We start from the raw sequence: 12,839 nt of genomic DNA on the forward strand, positions 1-12,839 counted from the left end.
GTGGCTTTTTTCTCTATTTTATTTCTTTAAAGCCACTCATTGTTTGGGTGGTTAAGTGTTCCTTAATATCTTCTCGTTAAATTGCACCTTGTTTTTTTTCCAAAGCATTGTACTGTTCTGTGTCTCTACAGAGTAAGTAATTCATTCCACTATCAGTAGGAGAATTGAGCCTTATCAAGGTCACTGGGCAAGGTCATTTGACAGAGTGTAGTGATTAATGACCTTTCTGGGATCAATATTTTCTTTGAATGTTAGGATTCAGCTGGTAGTGCTTCCAAGGAGTGACTGGGTTGTCTTTTTTCTTTTTTTTTTTTTTTTTTTCCTACTTTTTAAGAAGAAATTTAATTCTTGGTCATTATCTGATGAAGTATATTCTTTACAGTAGCTGCATTGCTATCTTGGGTTTGCATGGACATGGGCACTATGCCAGGCTTCCTAACTACTCAACAGCTGTGCAGCCTTTCTCCTGATTTGTTACAGTAGGTGTTACTTTGATGTTGCAAAGACAGTATTTCAGCATTTCTGAACACAGACCTGGAATAATTCTGGAATTAGTCCAGTGACTATTGAATTTAACAGCAAGATTACTTTTTTTTTTCCCCATGGCCAGGCAGAGCTGCAAAGGTTTTAGGGTAATGGCAAGCACGTATTTCTGTTGCATCAAACTTGGCTTATTGGCTATTCTATTAATTTCTTCTTGTTTTGGAGATGCATCATATTTTCAGTGTATTAGATATCCCAGGAACATTGTGATGCTACCTATTTGGAAAGGCTTCTTTTTAAAATACCTACAGTAGAGCATCCTGCTGATCACTTCAGAAAATTTTTTGCTGGTTGTTTTTTTTTTTCCCCAATTATTTTTGATGCAGGGATATTGCTTTATGAAGTACACTAAAAAGAAAATAAAGTAAACTGCTTTTAGAATACAACTATAACCAGCTCTGCATTTTATGCTTCAGCATCTTTGCAGTTTTTCTGCCTGATTCCTCTTCTGACACCCACTCTTAGCAGACATATGTCTACTTTCACTGCAGATCTCCACCCCTCATTTTCTGCAAGGCTTAATCATAGCAAATACCACTTCTCTGTGCACTCCAGTCCTCAGTGAGACTCAAACCCTTCTGACATTCTGCAACCATGACACGATAATAAAATTCCACTGTCAACTGTGGAAAGATGCACAGAGTAAATTGCTCCACTGTCATCAAATGGTCCTGGCAAGATAAGTCATGGGTGATGGATTTTCTAATGGCTGCCTTCTTAGGCTATTGGCAATGTAGTTAAGAATGTGATTAACAGTGTTGTGAGCTTGACCGACATCAGATATCCTATGTCAGATGGTGATATAAAAAACCAGGAAGACACTTGTGATAAGAGGGAAGGGTATTAAGCATTGTAAAATAGCTTTTAACAATTTAAGACCTAAAAAAAAAAGGGGGGGGGGGACTCTCAGGGGAAAGGTGGTCATAAGTAGGTTTCTTTTTCAAGATTTAATTAAAACAAAAAAAATGGAGGGCCACTGTCTTGTGAATAGCCTGCTGATTTTGCTGAATGTTGGTTTTATGGCACAGACAAGTATCTTCTAATCAACAGGACAAAAGCACTGAGCTTGTTTTTACTTAAGACAATTCCCCTACAGAAACAAGTTCCTCCCAACACGCACTCACAGGATATCTAGTCTCCTACTTACCTTTCAGCATGCCTCTCTTTCAGCCTAAACAGTAGTGTGGGCATTAACAGCCAGGTAACAAAGAAATGCACACAGTAGGATCTAAATGGTCATGGCAGAAAAGACCCAGAACCTCAACTTGTTATAGTGAGAGGAAGCATCTCAACAGTGCACAGTGCGGCGCAACTCACAGAGCTGTGTGTCATGGGAACTGGCACTCTACCACAGCAATCATTTTGCAGGGATGTGTGCTAAGAGGTAATGAGTCACACGCATGATACTTGTTAATGATAAACAGCATGACAACTCCCCATGCTCTGTTTTGAAAAACATATACCATCTAGGGTATTGTTTACTGGTTCCCTAGCCAACCTGTTTCTACAGCACGTCTGCAGAATAGCAGGCATTTCAGATACAACTGTGCTAGAGGTGTCCCTGTGGGGGTAGGTTTCAGGCATGTGGATAGGACCGAGAGGGGTTATTCTGACAGTATTCTTCTTCCTCAAGTAGTGGATAAAATAATTATTTGTGTCATGACCAGCAATGCAGCCACGGGCAGGAAAATGCCAAATAAATGCAACAGAAGAACAGATTTGTACACAATGAGTAGTTCAACTGTCTCAGTTTTATTACTGTTAGACAGCAAAATCTTTGTGTAGAGGACTAAAATTCTGTTGAAGTGGAAAAGCTGTGTGAATTTGAGGTGATTTCTTTGGAGTTTTCCTTGGGAACACTTTGGAGGGGGGGGAATAAGAGAAGTCCCAGCTATGTCACAGTGTCCTCTTTGCTTCAGAATTCCTGTGTGATGTATGCCATGGCAAAGATGAGGTCATGTTTTAAAAAACTTCTATAAATTGAAGCTGTTTGGATCCAAAGTTTTGATTCAAATCCATCTTCCTATTGAAGGTTTCTGCGTTTTTCATACTGACAGGTGAAAGAGAAAAGAAATACTTATTTCAATGCATTGTTAGCATAGGATGCCCAGGGATTATTGTGCATCAGCAGTGGCTCACTGAATGGAAATGTGCACTGTTGCATACAGTGTGGAACAAGGACAGTACTGGGAAAACTGCTGGCCTTGAAGTATGTGGAAACTTTTAAATTCTGGGCTAAACTAAGAGGTCCTGGTGACAGTAGTAGTGTAAGAGATATCAGGCTGACCATGAAATAACATGGCAGCACAGCATCATCACTTGAGAAAAAGAGGTGGAGGAATTAATTTGTAGAGAGCAACATCAATGGAAATTTGCATTGGGAAAGTTCACAGCCTGATGCAAATAGGATCAATTGTGCCATGTGGCTCCACTGAAAATCTCTGCCTGGGGTCAGAATTTGGGCTCTCCTCAGTGCTCCTTGGCTGGCTGTAGCCTTCATTTGTTTTCAGGAACTGATAGCTAAAGCATTTTCACAGCAGGTAGAGATGAGGTTTAACTCTGGTTTCTTTAGGGAGAAAAAAAAAAAAAAAGGAAAGGAAGAAAAAAGAGGAGGAGGAAAAAAAAAAGTGTGTACATGTTCAAGACCTTTTTTGTTGTTGTCTGTATGTATTGTTTTCTTCTATGCTTTAAAACCCTGCATTTTTAATTACAGATACCTAGTGGAGGAAATTAAGAAAAGAGAGGGATTCCAGCTTCTTTTGGAGGTAAGTGAAAATGGTACTGAACTGTTGTTGTTATTGGGGGGTTGTGTGCGTCTATTGTTTGATTTTGTTCTTTTTAGCCAATTGCCTATATGTATTTGAAGTATATCATTTAATAAGTTTATGTATTGGAGATACATAGGTATGATTGAACACATGTAACATGCTCTGTATTCCCTACCATTACTCTAGCTATTTTCCTAGCTTCTGGGCCTGTATTGCCTCAGGGGGTATAGATGGAGCTCTTTTCTGTGAAAGTGAAAGGTCTGGCTGCAGAAAAGCAGTGCTTGCCAGACTTAAGGGTAAGACTGTGTGCTGGATGGAAGAATATTTTGATCCTAAAAATGGACTTTCCATGATTAAAGTCCATGTTTTTTTTCCTCAATTCTGTTTCTACACCAGTCTTCCCCCAAACTACCCAAACGTTGTGTTTTTCACTCATCTTTGCTAATTCTGTCAGCTTATTACCTGTTGGTGATCTTGCTTGGGGGACAGTGAGTAAAGGGGGCAGAATTAAAGCGCTGTTTTTCCACTTATCCTCAGCCCTTTGGTTAATAAGACTAACATGCTGGGGATGTTGCAAAGACCTGTCTTTTTAGAAAAACCTGCATTGTTGAAAGTGTGTGTGTAAGTGTGTGTGTGAAAGACAGCTGGGTATGTAGTGTGGGGAGGAAGAGACCACATGGAAGAGGAAGGGGAACCGAGTAAGTGCCACACATGGAGACCAGCAAACCAAAACGATGCAGATTTGCTTTACACTTGCTGATGCCATGAGCATTCCAGGTTGGGCTAGAAGAAATATGAAATATAAAAAATGTTTTATACTATTCATATAATATAAACTTCTCCCTTTAACTTTGAAAACTGCTAATTTCAAAGTGCATACTGGGAAACTTCACATGGAGTAAAGAATTTTGGGCCAGCAGCACATGCTGGGGTTCCTAAAGTGGCAAGTCTGTTAAAAGCTCTCCATTTTCTGTTATTGTAGAGCTTAGCAGAGAGCCCAGATCTACTGTACATGTGAAAGCTGTTGGTGAGAGCAGAGGCTGCTATTTAGTTCCTGCAGGAACAGGACACTTGGATTAAAAGTGGGATTGGAGGGAGTGCTATAGTATGGGCTATGAGAAGGAAATTGAGCAAGGGGTAAGAAAAGGTTTTCAGGGGTGCGGGGGGACAGGCAGTGAGAATTCAAAGAAAAACTGCTGGGAGGCAGCTAGGCCCAGTTACATGAGCCCTTTCTGAAAGGAAGTTGGACTTTGGACAAGAAGCTCAGGAAGATGATCCTCTGATACATGCAGTGAGGAAAGTCCTGCAACAAGAACCGCTCTATGGCCTGGAAATGCCACTTGCACTTGAGTCATCTTGAACTCTTCTGTGGTATAATTGCTTACCTGCTTGGATAAGAGCTGTGACAAGATAACCAGAAATAGAGTGAAGCATGGGGGTAGTTAAGTTTTTCTAGGATGAATGGTATTTTCAGAGGGGGGTGATGTATTTGATGTGTGAAAGGAAACTGAGATAATCAAGAAGGCAATATAGGCAATATGGTAATATATGCCATCTGTCTACTCCTGCCATCTGATTTTAAATAGTTTTAAAATAAACCCTGTAACAGCGAGCTAGTGCTTGTGCTCTTGAAGAAGCCGCTGCCTTTTCAGGGTCTGTGTTTATGTGTGTACTCAATGCATGCTCTTTGGGGAAAGAAATGGGACTTTAAGAGCTGAGCTTTATTTCATTCAGTGGCAGCAGGTGGCAGGTTTGCAGCTCTGTTCCTGCTGACAACGATATTCTTCTTGATGATTAAATTGTATTTAATGCATTCTTTGAAGCGAGGCAGAAAATGATATGAGCAGTTCTCAGTGCCCTTTCATGAAAGAACATGTCTCAGCTGGTGGGCTCTCCTCGTTTGGGAAACTGCCTGGGATTGTGATAGCAGCCACATTCACAGTGGGGCAAAGAGATGGTGTGACCCAGCTACTAAGCTCCCTTTTAACTTCTTTTTTTTTTTTTTTTTCCTTTCAACCAGTACTAATGAGGATGGCATGTGGGAGGGGAAGAGGGGTGTGTGAGTTTATAATCCATGTTATAATGTAGACCCCAGTTACATACTGTGTTGCAAATAATGTAGGTCAAGTTTGACTGAGTGGTTTTATGGGTAGTGTTGGATGGGATTAGAAGGCACATCTATTCCTCGTGCTATTGCTATCTGTACATGTAAAAAAAAAAAAAAAAGTTCTGAATTAGCAGGAAATGTAGAGAGGCCCTGGACTGGTCTGCTGGGAACTTTTTCTCAATCATGTATGAAACAGAAACCTCATAAGCACAAAATGCCTTATTTTATGGTGCATGGTGAACAGCCATTCTTGTTGGGAGTCTTGCAGGTAATTCTCTGCTGAGTTTAAGGGCAGAATTTCTCTGGAGGGAAGCAGAGAAGTGGAGTCTCAATCTTTGCTCAAAAGGCCTGCTTAGATATTGGACAAGATGTATCCAGCGTATGGCATGTACCCTGCAAGGGGTCCTGAGATTCTTATAGAATGTGGAAATTGAGAAAACCAGCATTAACTCCAGCACTGTGTAGTGTGCTGTATGATATATGATATAAAAGGAGATAAGCAGTGTTCAGCAGAAAAATGACTAGGTGTACAAGTGTTAAATGGTGACAAAAATTGGGTTTGTGTGTTTTGTGTAAAATGCATCATAGGAAATTTCCATTTAAGAAAAACACTAAAAAGAAAATGTATTCTTCTCTTTAAATTGCTTCAATTTTGAAATCTGTAAGTTACCTCTCTATGCTCTCTTACGCTTTTTTCTAATCAAAATTTGTAGTGAGCAAAGCAATGTTAAATATGTATATAGGAAGAAGAAATGAAAAAGGAACCCCAACAGGTTTCCTTTTTCTGGCAGCAGGAAGAGAAATGGATGATATGAAAACTATTTATAGTTTCAAAAAAGGGAAACAAAAGGTGAGTTGGAGATTGAAGTTTTAATGAAAAGGGTATAAACTCAAAGGCTTCCCCCCCCCCCCCCAAAAAAAGCGCAGAACTCTCTGACAAGCTATATACAATATGTGTTCCTGTCCCTTTTGTTACGTCTCATAAGAAATCACTTGTTCTCTTGTTTAGCCGGAGTATGCAAATGTTTGTTTTTGGTACATTCCACCAAGCTTAAGAAAAATGGAGGATGGACCTGAATTTTGGCAGAAGCTCCACCAGGTGAGTGTCACATGAACAGTGTTATCTGTAGTTTACTCATTTATCTGTATGCCAGATAAGAATGTGAAATAGCCCTTGGCTTTGCTCACTGTTAACCTATCAGTAGAATGGGGATTTAATCCTTAAATAGGTATTGGTAGGATTTAAGTTTGTTCTCTGTTTAGACAAAGCTAATTAGTATTTTTCTTAATGTAAGAGATGCAGGCATTTACAAGTATTCAGCTTACTATCAAAGCTGTTAGCAGCTGGCAGAACTGAGAGAAGAGGAACAGTGTTGTCTGCATCTCTTGTCTAGACAGAGTGAGTATTCATTACCTGTTTCAGACACTTAACAACGCTGTCCTTGGAACTTGTCTTGCATTATCTATGATAATCTATGATAATGCAAGTGAGGAAGTGCTTAAGAATGCATTTCTGATGTTAAACAACCCATAAATGACAACAAGAATACAATGGGGAAAAAAATTCATTGGTGAGCATTTTGGTAACTCTTTGCCATCCTGGTAGAAAATCACAAACATCTTGAAAAAAGCAGCAGTAAAATTTTGAAGTTACTAGTGGGGAATCAGTAGTTAAGACTTAATTAAGAAGCCAGTAGACACTGTGGGATTATGTTTTACTGAATAAGCTATTCTGTGAGGAATTTAATTTAATCATTGTTTGCTCCTCTCTCTAGCAGCTTTGGTGTTCTGCATTTATTCTTTCCTTGAATTTGCTACTAGAAATTTGAACTAGAACATAGATGTGTATACCATATGCATGCTTGCATATGGTATACATACTATATATACATGCATACTTTCTCTAACATCTGCTCTCCTTTCAGCAGCTTTACTTTCACAGGAATTGCTTTCAGTTTATGCTGGATGCTGGTGTCTTTAGGGGTGAGGTCTTCCTTAACCCTGTCTGTATTGTTTTGGAAAGTATATTTAACTTTCACAGTACAAAGCCATGCATAGCCACAGTGTGGATACAAGGGCTTTGTATTTACCATGCTTTCACAAAGCATGGATGGGTTATGATCCTTTCATATGGTGCTTCCCCTCTTGTTAGAGTGGAAGGCCTATGTGTGTGTATATATGTATATACACACACATACACACACACACACACAGAGCTGTATAACGGCTCCTCTACCCATGGAGGAGTGAGGATTTGGAAAGGAGCAATGGGAAGGCATAGAAGAAATAATGCTGCAACTGCCGTCTTTTGATTTATGTACGCTATGGAAGGGACTGAGGAGGGAAGGGATGAAGCCCAACGGATGGCTTTAAGCATGTATGTTGTCAGTGGGTTATTGAGTGTAACTTACTGGTTCTTTTGCTCTGCTGCTCTATGGTGCTTCCAGTCAGGGTGGGGAATAGATGCCTGGCTTTATTTTATGTACTGGTATAGATAAACTGATGCTGGAAATGCAGATTTCCTAGCCAGTGTTTTGTGGGAGAGAACTTGGAAAGCAGCTTGTGTGCAGTTTCTCCCAAGAACTGAGCACCACTGCAGATCTCAACTACTCTTTTCATGGGCAAGGTGACATTTTCTTGATTCCTACGCCGCCTCTGATGAAGCACTAAGAAACCCAAAATCATAAACCAGAACCTATTTCCCTCCTCCTCGCAAAAGCCTGAAAAAAAATCTACCACAAAACAGACCAAAACTCCCTAGCAAAGCAAGGCACTGAATGGCACAAATTTCTCTCCTGGAGGAAATGACAAATGATGATTGTTAGTTGCGTTGCTTTAGGCACTGCTGGGAAGTTCTTGGACACTACAGAAGTGAGCCTGTTAGACAACTAAAACATTATTTCACCTCCCTGATTCTCTACAGGGACAGGTCTGGGGTTACTTTGCTTTTTGGATGCTGAGGGCCATTTTAGGGCACAACATGTATCAGTGAGCAGATGAGATGACAGCACTGGGTCACAAAAGATAAGACTAACTTGACTTTTCCAGCTAATGTCAATTTGTTCTAACATTGCTGATGCAAACAGCATAGTCCTTATATTACTATTACATTAATCCGTACAAATATATGGCTGGGCAAGAAGGAATGCATCCTGATCAGCAAGGTATAAGTGATAAGAAGATGAAGACTGAAGAGATTGTTGCATTGTGCCATTGATGGGCAGATGGGGATGTGTATAGTTTCTTGGCTGCAAGTGTTTCCTGAATATTCCCATCATTCCACTAAAGTGATCATTAAAATGGTTTAATTTACGATTTGTATTTTCACACAACATTTTAACATCACAGTTATTCTGTTTATCCAGAAATCAATCTTCCTTTTTGTTGACCTGCATATCTGACAATAATTAAGGAAATGTATGGCTTAAAAATCCCTTAAGTAATTGATTTTATTCAACTGCTTGTTCAGCAATATTGTTCAGCATAACATGCTGTCTTCTAAGGTTAGTTATGTGAGTTTTAGTGCTGGTGAAAGTTGATAAGCAAATAGCTCTGATCTCAAGTCTTCAGCTTCGTGAAGAGTTTGCATAGTCCTATGCAAAATAACCCTGAAGGTATTCTGCTGTACTGGCTCTTCTCCAGCTTCCATGGCCCACTTTATGTGGAAATGTGTTAGGGCTGACTGGATTGCAGAGTGATACCTGATTCTGATGTCAGTCTTCCAGCTGTCCTACATAAACTGTGTCTCTCAGGAATTTTTTGTGTGTGTGTGAGATAGGCTGTTTGTTTTAAATTCGGGGGCCTTGGAATTTAGGTATAAAATTTGCCCTCTTCAGAGTCCCCAACATGCAAACCAGAAAGGTGATAGGAAAGAGTGGCCTGAAGGATTTGGGACAGCCACTAGTTGGTTATTTGACTCATCACCTGAATGCTTTAGGGAAAAAGAAACAACATGGTGGTGGGGAAGTAAAGAGGAGCATAAGTGGTACATTACTCCATTACCTAGTGAAACTGGGAATTCTGTGCACATCTACAGTCTTGCAACACTTTTGTCTTTTGGGATTACAGCAGGAATTGGCGCTGTAGTGAAACTGGTTCTATAGACAGTACAGCAAGGCTTTGCATGCAGTTGGGTGGTCCAAGATAGTCCACGCCCTGAACATTTTGCAGTATGCGGAGGGCATAGCAGATAGCATAACCCATAAAGGACCCTTTTTCAGTGACATTCTTCACAAGTAAGTGAAGAGGGATTTCTTCTTGCAGCAACCATACAAACGGGCACTCTGGGGTAATTGGGGAGCTGCTCTTACATTCAACTAGAAATATTTGTAAGTGGTGTTACTTTGTCATTGCAAACCGGGGGCAGTTGTGTCTGACCTGGAACGGACATAATTGACAGGATGAAGGAGCAGTTGCTTTGCTAGTACTGTATATGCCCCCTAGTGATGTTTTTGCTCCTCTTCCTCTAGTGACACACCATTGGATTTACTTTTTGTACCGCTGAGGATGGACAGTATGTCACAGGGTCAGTCAGAAAAGTGTAACTGGAAATTACAAGCCAGAAGTAGAAGCGAGAGAACTAAAAAATTTAAGCCCAGACCATTCCAATTTTCATTTTTTTTTCCATAACCACAACTATCTATGCATATTCTTACTTGTAACAATCTTCTCTTTAGAAAAGTCATCTTTCTCAGCTTATGCTGAAGTGTCTCTAGATGATGCAGAATTAGCTGACTGTTAGTAATACTGTCTCTGGAAAGCCTCCTGGCAGCACAGAGGGTGCTAGGGGACAAGGAAGCATTTGGAGGGATGCATCTGGAACTATTGCCATCCTGTTGCTAACCCAGCCAGCCATGCCTTGGGCATTCTGGATCAGCTTGTAGTCTGCTCAAACTCGGTGTGGTCTAGAAAACTAAGGAGATACAGAAGTAATCATCTTTAACAGAGCCCTCTTCCTGCAGGAGCCTGGCTTTGCCGAAGGATCCTGGAGTGTAACTGTAGGTAGACTACTGCATATTGAATACTGCTCAGTAAAGAAGGCTAGTGGTATATTGCTAAGTACCACTTTAGACCTCAAAATTGGGGTTAAAGTGTCAGTAGGTTCCTGATAGGTCTTTCATGCTTTATTAGACTTTGCCTGGTCTGTAGTTCTAAGCGTATGCTGGAGTATCAGATTCCAATGGTTCAGTAAAGCTTTTATACACAGTTGTTAGTTCCAGTTGCTCAAAATTCTAGCATCTCAGGCTCAGACTCTACTTGTGTGGTGTGTTTAGGGTTTTTTGTTTTGTTTGCTTCCTGCCCTTTTGTGGATTTTTGGCCAAATAATACAAAATTTATTGGCTGTATTGAAGGCTCAGGATACAATTTCATACTAAAGCCTATATAACTTGGAATGCCATTTTTGCCCCTCCCCTCTCCTCCTTAGTAAAAGGTAACGTTATTCCTGCCTTTCCCCCCATATTTAAGAGAAGAATGTAGCTGTCTGCTCTGTGAAGGCATATTTGTAAAATAGCCTGTCATGCTGACTGGTGTTGTGATACATTTATATAATGAGAGGTTTCATATCAAAGCTGAAATGTAAGGAGGTTGAAGTGGTGTTGCCTTGGCAACCTCTGAATCTTGTGGTCTTTGTGGTATAAATCAAACACTAATCAAGGACCCGATTCAGTATTCTTTATGTATTCAAAATATCTATTGGCTCTGTTACGAGGTTTGAATGGGAAAGGAAAACAAGACCTCCAACTGGTTATATTAAAAATGTTTGCCCTCTATATTTTAGAAGAACAAGAGAAAAATGACATAGATTAAAACCAGAACATTAAATGCAGCAAGCCCAGGTTTATGCACAAGAAAGGTCCCCAATATGTCACTGCATGGGATCCCCACTTGGAATTTGTGTGCAAAATGTTGTTACTTGAATGCCTGGCATCCTTGTGTACTATACTTTGAGTTTTTCTTACCCTTGAACGAGAACACAATTAAACAATATTTTATTGTGTGTGTTTGAAGAGCAATGGTAGAGACCTGTTTCTGTGAACTTTGCTTACATGAGTAATTTTTATGGTAACAAGTAGACTACTGACTCTAGCATCTAGCTCTGTTTGACACATGTTTCTGTGGAGGGCCACATCAAACGACAGGAAAATCAATGGTAAGATTTACACAGAAGTATATGGGAGTTAGATTGGCTAAATCATTGTGACTGACAGATCTGGAGCTGTTCATCAGTCACTTGTGAATACTGAATGTCGATCTAATTGTTTCTGATCCCACGTGCGTTCTTGTTACATTGAAATAATGTAATCATGTAGAAATAAGTTTGAAAAAGAATGGAAGGAAAAAGAGTGGGTCAAGTTCTGGGTGTTTTTTTGCCAACATGTGAGGATTGTTAAGAGATGGTGCCATCCCTTAACCTTTTTGCTTTCTCTTAAAGCAACCTACAAATCTGTTGTGGACTTCAAGAAACAAAAATCTACAAGTGGAAGAGATTGCTTTGGCAGGTCTAAAAGAAAGACCTTCCGGGGGGATGGATTGTCATTTCAGTGAATTAGATGGGGACCTCCAAAGGGGTTGTCTGAAGAAATTTGGTTTGTCAGGGAAATCCTCAGGGTCAACAGAAGCTCCAGATCAATCCTATGTAACTTGAGGCAGTTACCCAAGGAAGCTACTTGAGGAGTTGGCACAGTTTCCCTCCATTTTTAACATGGAGAAGAAGGAGAACTCCCAGATCATGACTTGGGCAATCTACAGTCAGAAGCACCCTTGGGAAAAACTTGTCGTTCTTCATTATTCAGGAGGGGAACCTTAGGGATGCCAGGATCCTAGCTCGGCTGCTTTAGTTCATAAACACAAGTAAGAAGAACCCAATACTAAATCCTCAGCATGCTGTGTGCTGTTTTAGGCCTCTGTTTTACAGGCTGCTGGAGAAAGGAGCTGCAAAATCTCCTCCTAATTCAATGGGCCCAGCTGAATTCTCAGTATTGTGTTCAAGAGTGGCAGAAATACAGCATTCAAGGACCCTCGGGAAGAGGGGCACAATAAGGCCTGAAACCACAAAATGAGTAATACAATAATAACCAGGACTTATGCTGTAGTGTGACCATTCCTCAGCAGAGGATGGTGCTCAGAAATTTAATAATAAATAAGCAGTCACTTGTTAAGGTAACAACATCTCTTATTTTGCAACTAATAGTACGTAATATACAGCAGCAGGTGAATAAAGCCTTTGTAGTTTAGCTGCATATAAATGGCTGTTATTGTTAAGAAGAGAGATCTGAGCTCTGATAAATAAGAAGGAACAGTACAGTGTAATATAATAGCAGAGAAAAAATATAGCAGTGTTTCAGTACCTTGTTAAAGAGGGATTTGCACACTTTCCCTTTTAATATGTTTTTTTTTCCTGCAGTTTTATATAACTCATC

At 40.1% G+C, this 12,839-nt stretch overlaps 1 protein-coding gene across 2 annotated transcripts in view; it reads left to right on the plus strand.

The window, feature by feature from the left end:
• GADL1 (glutamate decarboxylase like 1) overlaps positions 1-12,839 on the plus strand; it is an 86,106-nt gene that overhangs the window by 41,712 nt on the left and 31,555 nt on the right. For both annotated transcript variants that reach the window (XM_052797502.1, XM_052797510.1), the window contains exons 13-14: positions 3,257-3,308; positions 6,428-6,517. In XM_052797502.1, the coding sequence (XP_052653462.1) occupies positions 3,257-3,308; positions 6,428-6,517 (142 nt within the window). The remainder of the gene's footprint in view (positions 1-3,256; positions 3,309-6,427; positions 6,518-12,839) is intronic.

This window comes from Harpia harpyja, chromosome 1, assembly GCF_026419915.1.
Source record: "Harpia harpyja isolate bHarHar1 chromosome 1, bHarHar1 primary haplotype, whole genome shotgun sequence".
NCBI lineage: Eukaryota > Metazoa > Chordata > Aves > Accipitriformes > Accipitridae > Harpia > Harpia harpyja.